General features: G+C 38.0%; 1 protein-coding gene across 3 annotated transcripts in view; it reads right to left on the reverse strand.

The window, feature by feature from the left end:
* Positions 1-13,044, reverse strand: part of Fsd1l (fibronectin type III and SPRY domain containing 1 like) — a 105,745-nt gene that overhangs the window by 67,171 nt on the left and 25,530 nt on the right. For all 3 annotated transcript variants that reach the window (XM_052715229.1, XM_052715228.1, XM_052715227.1), the window contains exons 5-6: positions 10,709-10,731; positions 6,890-7,011 (exon numbers count right to left, since the gene is read on the reverse strand). In XM_052715229.1, the coding sequence (XP_052571189.1) occupies positions 6,890-7,011; positions 10,709-10,731 (145 nt within the window). The remainder of the gene's footprint in view (positions 1-6,889; positions 7,012-10,708; positions 10,732-13,044) is intronic.

Consider the following 13,044-nt stretch of genomic DNA (forward strand, 5'->3'; position numbering starts at 1 on the left):
ACTAAACAAGAACAAAATTTTCTTTGCAAATGAAAAGACCAAAGGGGAAAAAAACCTAACCCAAACAAATATTGGAAGTGTCAAGAGGCCATACAATCACTGTGGAATATGAGGGATAAGGGAATAGAGCAAAAGAGAATTTAACAACAGTGAACTTATTTCCTCTCAAATATTAATAAGAACCAGCCTTAATAATCTTCTTCCCAGGGGCTCAGAAGAGAAGCTACGAACGGCACAAATTATTTTCAGGAAAAGAATCTAAGTACACTGAGATCTTAGTCCATCTACTTTATTCCTCTGGGATAAAATTCTATCTCCTCAGCTTCTGTTCTATTCTCATGCCTTACTCCTTTCTTGCCTGATTTCTCTCTACATTTATCTGCTGTCCTCTAAGTTATATCTTAATTCTCTCATCTTAGTTCTGCCCCATCTAGGTCTTTCTCATCCATCTAGTTCTTTCCCATCTCAGCCTCTCTCCCATCTCTTTCTTCCCCATCTCTTTCTTCCCCAACTGACTCTTCTCATCTTCCATCTTGTTCCCCTAGTACTCTCTTCTAGCACTTCAACCTAAGTTCTTTCCCATCTCCGTTCGGTCCTCTCCAGTTCTTACCCATTTAGTTCTTCCATTCTCTTTTCTCTTCTCTGTCTAGTCCTTCTTTGAAAATAAAACTGCCCTTTTATCCCTTTGGCCCTTATCTCTCCAGGCTATCCCTGCTCCTGCTGTTTCTGGCAAGTGGGCTTGGTTGCTAGGCAACTTGGCTAGGCAACTTCCATCACAGCTAGATGTACCTGTCAGTTGGAACCCTTTAGTTCTGAGTTAATTGTTAAGGGTGGATCTAAAACTAGAGATAAGACTGTGGAAAGGAGAAAGTTAAGCTTACTTAGCACATCCACCAGGCCTTCTCAATCAGATAGTCTGGATGCTTAAGTCTGTTCTTAGAGAATACAGAGGTATCTCTGATAAGATACTTTCATCCATCCGGGGATAGTCCTGGCCAGATGCTGCTAATGACAATAATTACAGGAAGGCCTGAAATTAGGAATCCTGGCTATGTTACTGCTCAGAAGGTTATCTAAATATTCCTTTAGTAGAAGAGAAATTGTGCCCAAAGAATGATGGAAAAGCTACAATAGCACACGAGAAATTCGTAGTAGGAAACGGCTAATAATCAAAAGCCAGTATCACCAAGACTCCTTGAGCCTCAGCTTGACCTCTGGAAGGCCCTTGGCTTCTTCCAGGTATTAGCCTGTCATAATCAGCTGAAGTCCCACTTTATATATTTTTGCGGCTTGCAGCAATTCCCTATGGAAACTCTGCTTGGCAAAGGAACAACAAATGGCTCCTGTCAAAGCCCAGAGAACGGTGCAGTACCAGCAGAGAACCCCAATGCAAACTACAGACATCAGTTAAGAAGAAACCGTCAAGCTGGGCACACCTTTAGTACCAGCACTCAGGAGGCAAAGGCAGTCAGATCTCTGTTAGGTAGAGGCCAGCCTTGCCTACATAGTTCCATGACAGCCAGAGCTACATAATGAGACCCTAACTTAAAAATAACAACAACAGCCAAAAAAACCCAAAAAACCCACGCACAAAAAAACCATCAGCATTGTCCATCACTTGTTTCAAATGTACCTTATTCATGATAATAATAGGGGAAAATGTGGAGGAAGAAATAGATTTCAAAATGCTAACTTTACTATTTGCCTAATTTTCTATAAATCTAAAACTATTATAAAAACAAATTTTTTTACTAATTTTTATCATTACAGTAGGAAGATAGCTCAGTCAGTAAAGTCACCACAAAGAACTGAGTTTGATGGCCAGAACTGATGTACAAAAGCCAGGCACTGTACCAGTGCACTTCAGTCAGTAAAGTCACCACAAAGAACTGAGTTTGATGGCCAGAACTGATGTACAAAAGCCAGGCACTGTACCAGTGCACTTCAGTCAGTAAAGTCACCACAAAGAACTGAGTTTGATGGCCAGAACTGATGTACAAAAGCCAGGCACTGTACCAGTGCACTTCAGTCAGTAAAGTCACCACAAAGAACTGAGTTTGATGGCCAGAACTGATGTACAAAAGCCAGGCACTGTACCAGTGCACTTGTGCACTTGGGAAGTAGAAACAAGTGAATCCTTGGAGCTCAGTGACCAACTGGTCTGTTCGAATCAATAAGTCCCAGGCTAGGGTGTTGTGGAGTACTTATTTACACTATAAAGACATGCCTCTGCCTACATTAATAAACAGCTAAATGCCCAATAGCTAGGCAGGAGAGATTAGGTGGGACTTCTGGAGACAGACAGAATGCTGGGAAGAAAAGAGGCATTTTGATACATGTGATACACCAAACAAGTTGGATATATTGTACAGAAAAGAGGTAACCGAGCCATGTGGCAAAATGAAGACTAATAAAAGAAGGTTAATTAAGTTATAAGAGCTAGTTGGGAGCAAGCCTACACTAAAGGCAAGCTTTCATAATTAATAATAAGTCTCCGTGACATTATTTGCAGGATGATAGTCCAAAAATGTCTGACGAAAAAGTATTACTACACTAGTGAGAGACCCTATCTTAAATAACATAGTGGTCAGTGCTTGAAGAATAACATCTAAAGTTGGATTCTGATATGTACACCTGCCCACATACCTGCCCCTGTACACACACTAACATGCATACATACATACATATATACATACATACATACATACATACATACACATGTTCACAAAAAGGCAACAGAGGTACATATAGAAGTTAAAATACAAAGCAACTGAGAACTACCAAAGTAAGCACCTCAGTAAAATAATACTAAGTTGAAAGGAGGAGAGGATGGTCAAGTTCTAATGAATATGAGATCACCCCAAAATTCAAGTTTTCTGTGTAAATAATTATGTGAACGATTCTTATAATACATCTTAATAAGACAAATTTATCACATCACTATCATCAACTTCCTTAATGTATCTTACAGGTTTCGTCCTATGATATATAACAGTTGTTAGTCTTTATTGCTGCAAATGATGTAGACTACCCATTGTCAAGAGAACAGACCATAGATAACCATGACACCCTATAACCTACATCTCAGGTCAGCTGACATTTCACTAAAAGTGTATCAGCAGGAAGATTCTTCTATCTTGTGAAACAAAATAAAGTACTAAACACTGGGGTTAAAGGGGAAAGAAATTGAAGTAGTGATACTTGGGAGGAAAAGGATTATTTAAGTTGTCTAACAGTGATCTACAGAACTAACATTTATCTCTTCACTCACGTTATTTGCATCCAGGACTCTACAGTGAGGTTCTGACAAACAGCATATAATCTTAATCCATTTGAGCACTCTGTTTCATTTAAGACTTTAATTCTTTTACATTTAATGATTTTTAAGATTTATTTTATGTATATGAGTGTTTTGCCAGTGTACATGTACATACACCATGTGCATGCCTGCAGAGATCAGAAGGGGGCACTAGATTCTCTGGGCTGGAATGAGCTATTACATGGATACATGAAATCCAATCCAGTGCTCTGAGAAATACTCAGTACTCTTTACTGCTGACCCATTCCTCCAGCCCTACATTTAATTACTGATGGGGAAGGATTTACTGATTGCCACTTGGTCAACTGTTCTCTATTTGTCTTGCAGTTCTTTTGTTTCTTCTCCTTCTCTTCCCTTTTCCATTTAAAAATTCTTTGAATGGGTTTCATTTCCTATTTCTTTGTCTACCATTGCTAGGATTTTTAGGGAGTGTGGTTACCATGTCATTTACATAAAATATTGTGTGATATTATGATACATACATACTGGTTTTCATTCATGATTACTGATTCATAAACACTTTATCAAAGCAAGCTGCAGAAACTCAGAGAATACGTTATAATTTCTTTCTGGTCCCAATGCTAAAGAGTCTAAAGAGGGAGGCTCTTGTGGACACCCCTCACCAACTCCACTGGTGATCTTATGTATGCAATGACGTCTCCATAAAGGCCAAAGTGACTAGGTTCAGAGAACTTCTGGGAAGCTGAATATGTTACAGTAAGGAGAAAGCTGATTAAGAACTCATCCATGCAAAATCCCACATGGAAAGAACCTCCTGCACCTAGCCTCCTTGCAGACTTCATCCTAGTATCTCTTCATTGAGCTATTTATTTTTACTCTTTAAAACAGTCTTTGTAATAAACTGGTAAATGTAAGCACAGTGCTTCTCTGAGTTTTGTGAGCCACTGTAGCAAGTCAATGAAACCTGAGGAGGTGGTTGTGGGAATCTCAATTTTAATTTTATTAACATTTTTATTTTTTAATTAAAATATAATCATATCATTTCCCTCTTCCCTTTTCTCCCTCTAATCCCTCCCATGTACCCCACCTTCCCTTGCTCACCCTCAAAATCATGGCCTCCTTCTTACTGTTACACTTATACACACACATATACAATCTGCTCAGTCATTTTAGTGTTACTTGAATGCATATGATTTAGGGGCTGGCCACTTGATACTGGATAACCAATTATGGGGCTCACCCTTTGGAGAAGACTGATTCTCCCTTTCTCACCACAAATCTCAATTCTCTTATCAGCTAAGAGGTTCTGAAGGCCTCAGATTTACAACTGCACCTAAAGTAGAAATTTTGGGGACTAAACTTGGAAGCTGTGTGCTGTGGGATGTCCTGTATGCTGTGAATATATAATGCTATGATTGATAAATAAAATGCTGATTGGCCAGTAGCCAGGCTGAAAAGAGTGTAGGTGGGACAAGGAGAGAGGAGAATGCAGGGTGGAAGAAGGCCGAGGAGGAGACGCTGCCAGCCGCCACGAGGAGAAGCATGAAGTAAGATACCGGTGAGCCACAAGGCACGTGGCAACTTATAGATTAATAAATAGGTTAAGATATAAGAACAGATAGCAAGAGGCCTGCCACGGCCATACAGTTTATAAGTAATGTAAGTCTCTGTGTGTTTAATTGGGCCTGAGCGGTTACAGGAGCCGGGTGGACACAGGAATATTCCAGTTACAGCTGTGGATCTGGTGCTACCTTCAAGCAGTGTGAGAAGTGAATTCAGTTAGAGAAAACACAATGTGTGTCTGTTTGCTTGATTGTAGAGAGAAATACACAGATCTACATGCAGCAGTTAAAAAACACAGATTATGAGAATGATCATCAAAGAGCCATTTGATATGTTGTATATAGAAAACCCACCTTAAATATAACATCAGTTCTAGATTAGGAAGATATACATGACTGGCATGAGTGAAAGGAAAATCAGTCCAGCTACATTAGTTTTGGACACTAGAGTGAGAGAATTTTCAAGGATAAGAAGGTGTGTAGCACTGATTCCACAAGAAAGACACAAGAGTCTGATCAGTCAAAACTAACAAGATTGCAAAGAGACATGCATGAATCCAGGCAGTTCAAGACTTCAATAGTCCTCACAAGAAACAGAGAGATCCAGAAGGCCAAACAGCACAGGACCCTGCTGAACTGAACAGCTTCATCAATAAACTGCATACGTTTAACATCTACGGCCTGCTGTGTGCAGCACCAGAAGAATACTGAATCATCTGAATAACTATGGAGTTACAGCAAGACAGACTACATTCTGTCCCACAAGACACAGTTTAACAAATTTCAAGTGTAGAAAATACAGTATCTGCTCTTAATCCACAATCCAATTAATCTAGAAATAACCAATTGAAAAAGAGCTGAAAAATACTAAAATATTTTGAGATATTAAACAACACACTTCTAAGTAACACATGGGTCAAAGACAGTATCTCAAGAGAAATTTTTAAGTATTTTAACCTAAATGAAAATGAAAATATAGCTTATGAAAATCTGTAAGACATATGACAGTGCTTATAAAGAGGGGTAATAGCACATTATTTTAGTTTTGAAAATGTGAAGTTCTAGCATCAAAATTCTGCTGATTACCAATTAACTGAGATGTAACGTTTTAGTACTCAGAGGTTCACTCGTGAGCTTGAGATGTTGCTTAGTGCTCAGAACACGTGCATGGCATATGTAAGACAACATTGCCAAAGAAAGGAAAACTCCACATGTTCACCTTAGGGAGTGTGGAGTAGGGATGCAGATCGCCAACCTGAAAAAGACCCAAATTCAAAATATGCTCTCTGCTGAGAGTCTATCACTTTGCACCATTATAATGCGGGAAACTACAAGACAATTGAGTGTTGTCAGGGAGCATCTGTAATCCTGAAAAGCCAACATCCATGTAGCCACACATGGACCAGTGTTCCTTCTTCCTCTCATCCACACTCCTTTCTTTCACCTGTCCTTATATGTATTTCTCTACAGCTCATGATTTCTACCATACAAGTTAGTTCTTCACCTATGCTACTCTCACTGAGTTCTCTTAAAGCATAATGATTATTAACTTAGTCTTTCGGACTCTGTATCCAGAGAAGAAATGGTTTTGTGCAATTGGTATTTCCTAGTCACAATGTCCAGTTGTGATGTGAGTGGGCGTTTGTGTCCAGTTTTATTGTATTTTGTTAGACCATGATCAGTGGCTATCCCTGAGAGGTCTTTTTTTTTTTTTAAGGGAAACAAAGGAGGAGTTGATCTCGGGGAGAGGGAAGGTGTGGGGAGGGAATGGGGGGAATGGAAAGTGTGGTCAGGATGTAATGTATGAGACAAGAATAAAAGTTAAAACAACAACAACAAAACAACCAATTTCAAAAACAAAAAATTCCCCAAATCACCATTGTCCTAATAATTTACATATCAAATAAGTGTTACTTGGTGATGGAAATACTACTTAACATTAAAAAATACAAAAATAGAATTAAAATAATACTAACAAAAACATTTCATTATGGAAATATCTTGTAAAATTTTTTATTTGAACGCTCCCATATAATAATGTATTTACCTGGCAAAAACTTCAAAGTCTGCAGCATCTGTCTTTCCTGAGAGAAATCCACCATTAAATGTGTCATGTTGTCACTGACTTTTGGTTTCAAAGAAAGGCGAAAGGCTGAAGCCATTGTGACTCTATGGTAAACACAAATATACTTTTTAAAATAAATGAATGCAAAGGAACACATTTTATATAATTTATAAAATTAAGATAAAAATTATTTCACTTAGTGACTGTAGAAACTGTAACAAAGGCCAAATAGAAATTTGCTTTGTCTTTTGAAAATTGAATCAAAAGCTGAAATTCCAGTCAATTTTATAAAATGTCATAGGTAGATGGATGTCACAATAAACAATATCAAATATAAATACTGTTTACAAGATCCCATTCATCTGAGTCTCTGTATATAGTCTCACTGACATCCTAATGCTAGCCTCACTCATTTTCACCAAACAATGAGCCTCTTTCAAACATTCTTCCAGGTACTGCTACACCATGTGCTCTCAACAAAGGTAGAGGCAGAAGGACCGGACATTATGTACTGCAAAACCTGCTAAAGACAGACCATGAATGACCAAGAAGAGAACTGAGATCATTAACAGTGAGTTCCACACTACCAAGACGCCATTCTCATCTATCAACATCAACTACATAGAAAGACACTATGAGAAGCAGTCCAGTAGATCTCTATGTCATTAAATAAGAAGTATTCAATAAACACTCAGATAAATGTGAAGTAAAATACAAAATAAGAATCAAGCCAAATCAGATCTTACTATATCAAAAGTATCGGAGAAAGTTCTTAATAAAACTGAACATTAAAAGAAACTCATATGCTGATGTAAAAAAGGAAAGCCACTTAAGTGTGCCCATTTGTATCTGCTTCTCCTCAGCTATCCAAATGAGTGAATTCCTTTTTCCACACACAAAAAAGAAAAGAAACTCTTATTCAATTAACTTGTGACTTAATCATAAATTTCATTATTTTCATGTTACAGCAAATTTCTACAAATATCACAGTCAGTCCTGTAATACTCTTGGAGAAAAACAGAAAGATACAGAAGTACTATTCACCAGTGTTCTCTTCCTACTACACAGTTTGAGAGAGAATATAAATAGAGCTACAGGAACAAAGGGAACACCAGGCCTAGTCAATTGGATCTGCCACCAAGAGATCAACGGGATGAAGGATGGTAAACTTGCTGATGTTTAAAACAAAGTAATCACTGTAATATAACAATGAAAAAGCAGCAATTATTTAGCTTATCAATAAAAAATACAATAATGTGATTCAGTTCATGGGGAAGGTACTCACACTGTCTGAATACTTCAGAAACCAAATGTGTACTGTATCCTTCACATGCACAGCACTAAGCTGCTGGTTCTCAAAGAATCTCAAAGGATTTCTAGTATGCTGGTAAGTTAGAATGAAGGCTCAGCTTTACATGTGCTGTTCTGTACAGCCCTGAGTATCATTTAAGAGTCCTAAAGAACAACATTAAGATGAGATAGTTCGTAGATGCTCAATTAGTGAATGAGTTTGAACTTCACTGGTTTCTTCTATACCCAATGAACTAATTGTTTAATGAAAAATGCTGAAATCTACAAAATCTATAAAAACTTGACATAATCAACAATAAACACAAAGAAAACAAATGCCCCCAAAATGCAGTAGAAATAACATTTGCAATAGAAAAAAAATAAGAAAAATTTCTAGTCAAAATGAAAACTTAAAAATGTGTATGAATTGTCAGACAGTGGTGGCACACACCTTTAATCCCAGAACACAGGAGGCAGAGGCAGGTAGATCTCTGTGAGTTCAAGGCCAGCCTGGTCTACAGAGCGAGTTCTAGGGAAGCCAAGCCTACACAGAGAAACCCTGTATCAAAAAAAACAAAAACCAAACCAAACCAAAAAAACTTACATGAATCAATTCAGAGGTACAATATTTAAAAATAAAACTGTATTTATTTTTAAACTGAATATATTTAGACAAGTTAGCCTTGAAGAACAAACTAAAAATCTAAAATTGATAAGACCTTCTCAAACCATGCTGCTTTGATGTTTTAATTCATTTTGATTTCTTAGATTCTTTCTGATAGTAGCAGCTGAATTAACTCTTTCCTCTCAGAGTTATTACTGTCATGAGAAAATAATTACAAAATAAATAAGCACATTAGTCATGTTTTTAAAAAATAGGCCAAGACCGAGAAATGCTCTGTGGGTAGCCAAACAAAGAAAACAGTGTAGGCTTTAAGTAAAATGGAAGAAACGGATTCCGACTCCTGTGACGCCTGGATCCTGATGCGATCCCATCGAGGGGCTGACTGAGAAAGAGGCAAAGCCGGGACTGTTCATGCAGAGAAGACATCAAAGCTGGCACTGAAACTCAACTCTGACAAACCAACCTGAACAGAGGTCATCAAGAGTAAAGATGGGAACCGAGGAAGCACAGAAACAGAATCTTGAAATGAAGGAGGATTTGACCAAGTTTCTCAAGATTCTTTGGACAACACAAAACCTGGTTAGGAATTGATTTCTAAAGCAGATAATTCAGGAATCACAGTGGGATGTAATGGAGTAATAGCTAGTAAGGAGCAATAATCTAGCCTGGGTGTGGGAGGCTTGTTCCTGGCTAGTCTCAGCAGACAAATCGACCGTATCAAGGACTTTGCTCTCACCCATTCCTCACATAGTTCTTTTCACTGAGCACATACTATGGACTTACAGCCCTGCCTACTTGAGACCTGAGGCAGGAAGCATGCTTGGACCAGGGCCAGTCCAGAAAACAGTGAAAAGCATCTCTTAGAACAGCAACAAACCCTAGTGATTGCCCTATATCCAGCTCTTAGCAGAAGCTCCATCATTAGCCACCTCACAAGAGAAAATCTACAGAAATGGACATTAGTGTTTGTGCTAAGAATGCTTTGACACTATGCAAATATTGTCCCCTCTCCTCCATCATCAGCCACAAAAGAAACACAGCTGACAATTGCTCCAAATGAACAAGGGACACTGGTTTTCACACAATCCATGAGTATTTCTGTGAATTAACCTGATGAATAAACTGATCTAGACCTGAAGAGACTGAAGAGTTGTGCCTGTCAGAGACTCTCAGGATCATGAGATAAAAACCTTAAGTTACAAACTACAGACAATGCTCGGTGACTAGGCAGGCAGGTCAGTGACACTCCAAATGTCACCTCAGCTCCTTGAACACTCACACATTGTTCCAGCAAGTGCTAAATGCCTTTTTATAGTCCCACTCTACAATGAGAGACACCTTCTAAGCCAAGGCACTTAATAGTTTTCCTGGGTTTTTCCCACAGGATAAACAAGGTGGTGGTGGCATTAGAAGAAGAAAGAGGTGGCACCAGAACAGGACAGAGAACACAAAGGTGTTAACCAGGACAGCAGTGAAGAGCCTCAGCTCCTGCAGACACTTGGCAGCACTGGGCTTCTCTAAAAACCAGATCCATTTAAAATCAGCAGCAAAAACTGCATCCCAGCAAGATGTACTTTAAGTTATTCAAGAGAGACCACTATTCAATACTAAACTAATTAAGAACTATTCTAAAACTAAAGCTAACTATAATATTAAACCAGAAATGAAATTCTCTTAGAAATATGTAATTTTCACAACTTAAAATGTGACCTTAAAAAGTTTACTGGTTATTCTAAGATATACAGAGAGCACATTTTCTTTTCTTTGTATGTAACTATTACATATTGTTATTTTCATCAACAGAATTCTAAGAAAAATGGTTTCTGAATTTCATTTCTGACTTCAATATTGACACTTAAATAAAAAATGTAGGTTTTATACCATACCTATCCTTGATCTGTCTGGCAGCCTTGGAGCCAATCAGGGAGAAGAGAAAGAAGGTAGTTAGTGCTTTTCATGCAAGTTCAATGGCAGTGACATGCAAGAAAAGTTAGCATATAAACCCTGCAACAGATTAGTTCATAATTCATCAAAACATAAATGACAAGAAATCTATATAGTTGATGTAAGCTTGATAAAGTGATGTTAGGACCACAGAATAGAGACCCCCACATCAATCACCATAAAAAGAGGAAAATTTAACATTTCAACTAATTTCATGGAACTATAATTGTATTTTTTTAACATAAGCTTATCAAAATACCCTTCCCTTTTATTCAGTCTGCTAGTCTTTGAGGTCGACGAAAGCTTCCCTGCTGGCATCCAGAACTAGACTGTGGGTTCTAGTCCGCTCCCAAGAATGAGTTCTAAGAGCAGAGATTCAGACAAGGAGATGTGAGAAACATCTCTTCCAAGTGGGTCTCTCTTTCAGGAGGGTCACAGAAGCTAGCAACTCACACCTAGTGTATGTATCTTCTGTCTTTGTTTTTAGAAAATGAAAATACAAGTTTAGGAAGGGTTCACAGTCATTATCTGGTACTATACAGTCAGAGAACAATGAAATCACACAAAGCCATTGCCTCTTTATATATGAATGAAATACGATATATCCAACAAAAGATTTTGTTCTCTGCTAACAGCATAGTTAACAATCACAGCAGACGAAGATGGCTGTTTTGCTAGCATACGGCCTGGTACACAGTAATACTTAATAACTGAGTACAGTTGAATGTAAATTACATGTATAAAGCATTGTTTCTGTTTCTTCTTTCCTTCAGTTCTAACATTGTTTCTACTTGCTACAGGTCATTTTTTTATACCTAGCCTCAGATACTTTGGCTTGAACAAAAGAACTGAGATTTAATACAGATCACAACATGCTACAGCTCCAGCATTATCAGTAATCAACTCTGTGGCCTTATATATTAATCATTTTATTTCTCTACTAAGGAATTTGGGTTCCTAACGTTTTTACAGCAAAAAACAATCCTTTCGAAGGTCCACATACTACGGCCAACCAAAGGTGGTGGCTCTCCAATCTCCTTAGGTCACGAGACTAGTTTGGCACAGTCCCTTTGAAAGGAGTGCTACATTAGTCAACTATTATCTTGGTTTAGGAAAGTACTGTCAGGTAGCTGGAATTAAAAACGATTTTCATATAGATGTCACAGGAAAGAAAAGGGATTCTCTTCTGCACGGAACACTTTTTTACACACAGAGGAAAGATCAGTGTCATGACCCCTCACTTAACATTGCTCCCAGATGATGAGTTTAAAGGCACTCACCTGTACCTCTTACTTTTCTTGGAAGTTTGCTTGTCCACAGAGAGTGTGTGTTGTGTTCTTCTTCATCTGTTCTGTCAGTGTCACTGAAACACCTCTTCCCACCCCCAGTGATCTGAGACCCAGGTAGGTAAGGTGATTCTGAACTTAGGAAGTTAGGCTGTTGATGTAATGATACTCTCCAGTATCATAGCAGTACTTGGCCTCTTGTTTTTCCTGTTTTATCTTATTTCCTGATGGATTTGAACTTGGTTAGAAGAATACTGTTTCCCAGTTTCCCTCACATGAACCATTGAGAGGAAGACCACTATTGATTCTGTTTTGTATCTAGTATGGTACCATTTTTGTTCACATACACATACACACGCACACAAGGCTTTTGTGGCATCATTTCACATACCATGCTGTTTGTGGGGGGAAAAACAACACAAAAGGAACAAATGAGAAACCAGATAACCTAGGAGAAATTGCTGTCCTGTGTATCTACATATGATACACAATGAAAATTCTGTGGCTACAATTTAGGTTCACATTTTATTTTAAATGCCATCTGTAAATATAGATGAGAAGTTACATCTATAATAAGAGGAAAGTCTCAAATTCTAGAGCCATTTATCTAAAGTGGCCCAATTTCAAGAAATATCTTTAAATAGAGAATAAATTATTTTTTCTAGAAATTCTTCTCCCAAAGAAAAAAGCCATCCAAAAAGTATACTTTCCTATATACTTTCATGCCTCTGTTTTAATTCCTTTTTTTGTTGTTGTTGTTTGAAGACAGGGTTTCTTTGTGTGGCCTTGGCTGTTCTGGAACTAGCTCCATAGACCACCAGGCTGGCCTTAAACTCATAGATATCTGCCTGCCTCTGCCTCCTGAGTGCTGAAATTAAAGGCAGGACCTACCACCTCCCAGTTCCTCTGTTTTAATTTCAAGAGTAATAATTTTATAAATCTGTATCTCTAAGATCCTAAGCCTAAAATTTTCCAGCACGCTGCTGCTACCA

This window comes from Peromyscus californicus, unplaced genomic scaffold, assembly GCF_007827085.1.
Source record: "Peromyscus californicus insignis strain IS unplaced genomic scaffold, ASM782708v3 Scaffold_5__1_contigs__length_169319896, whole genome shotgun sequence".
NCBI lineage: Eukaryota > Metazoa > Chordata > Mammalia > Rodentia > Cricetidae > Peromyscus > Peromyscus californicus.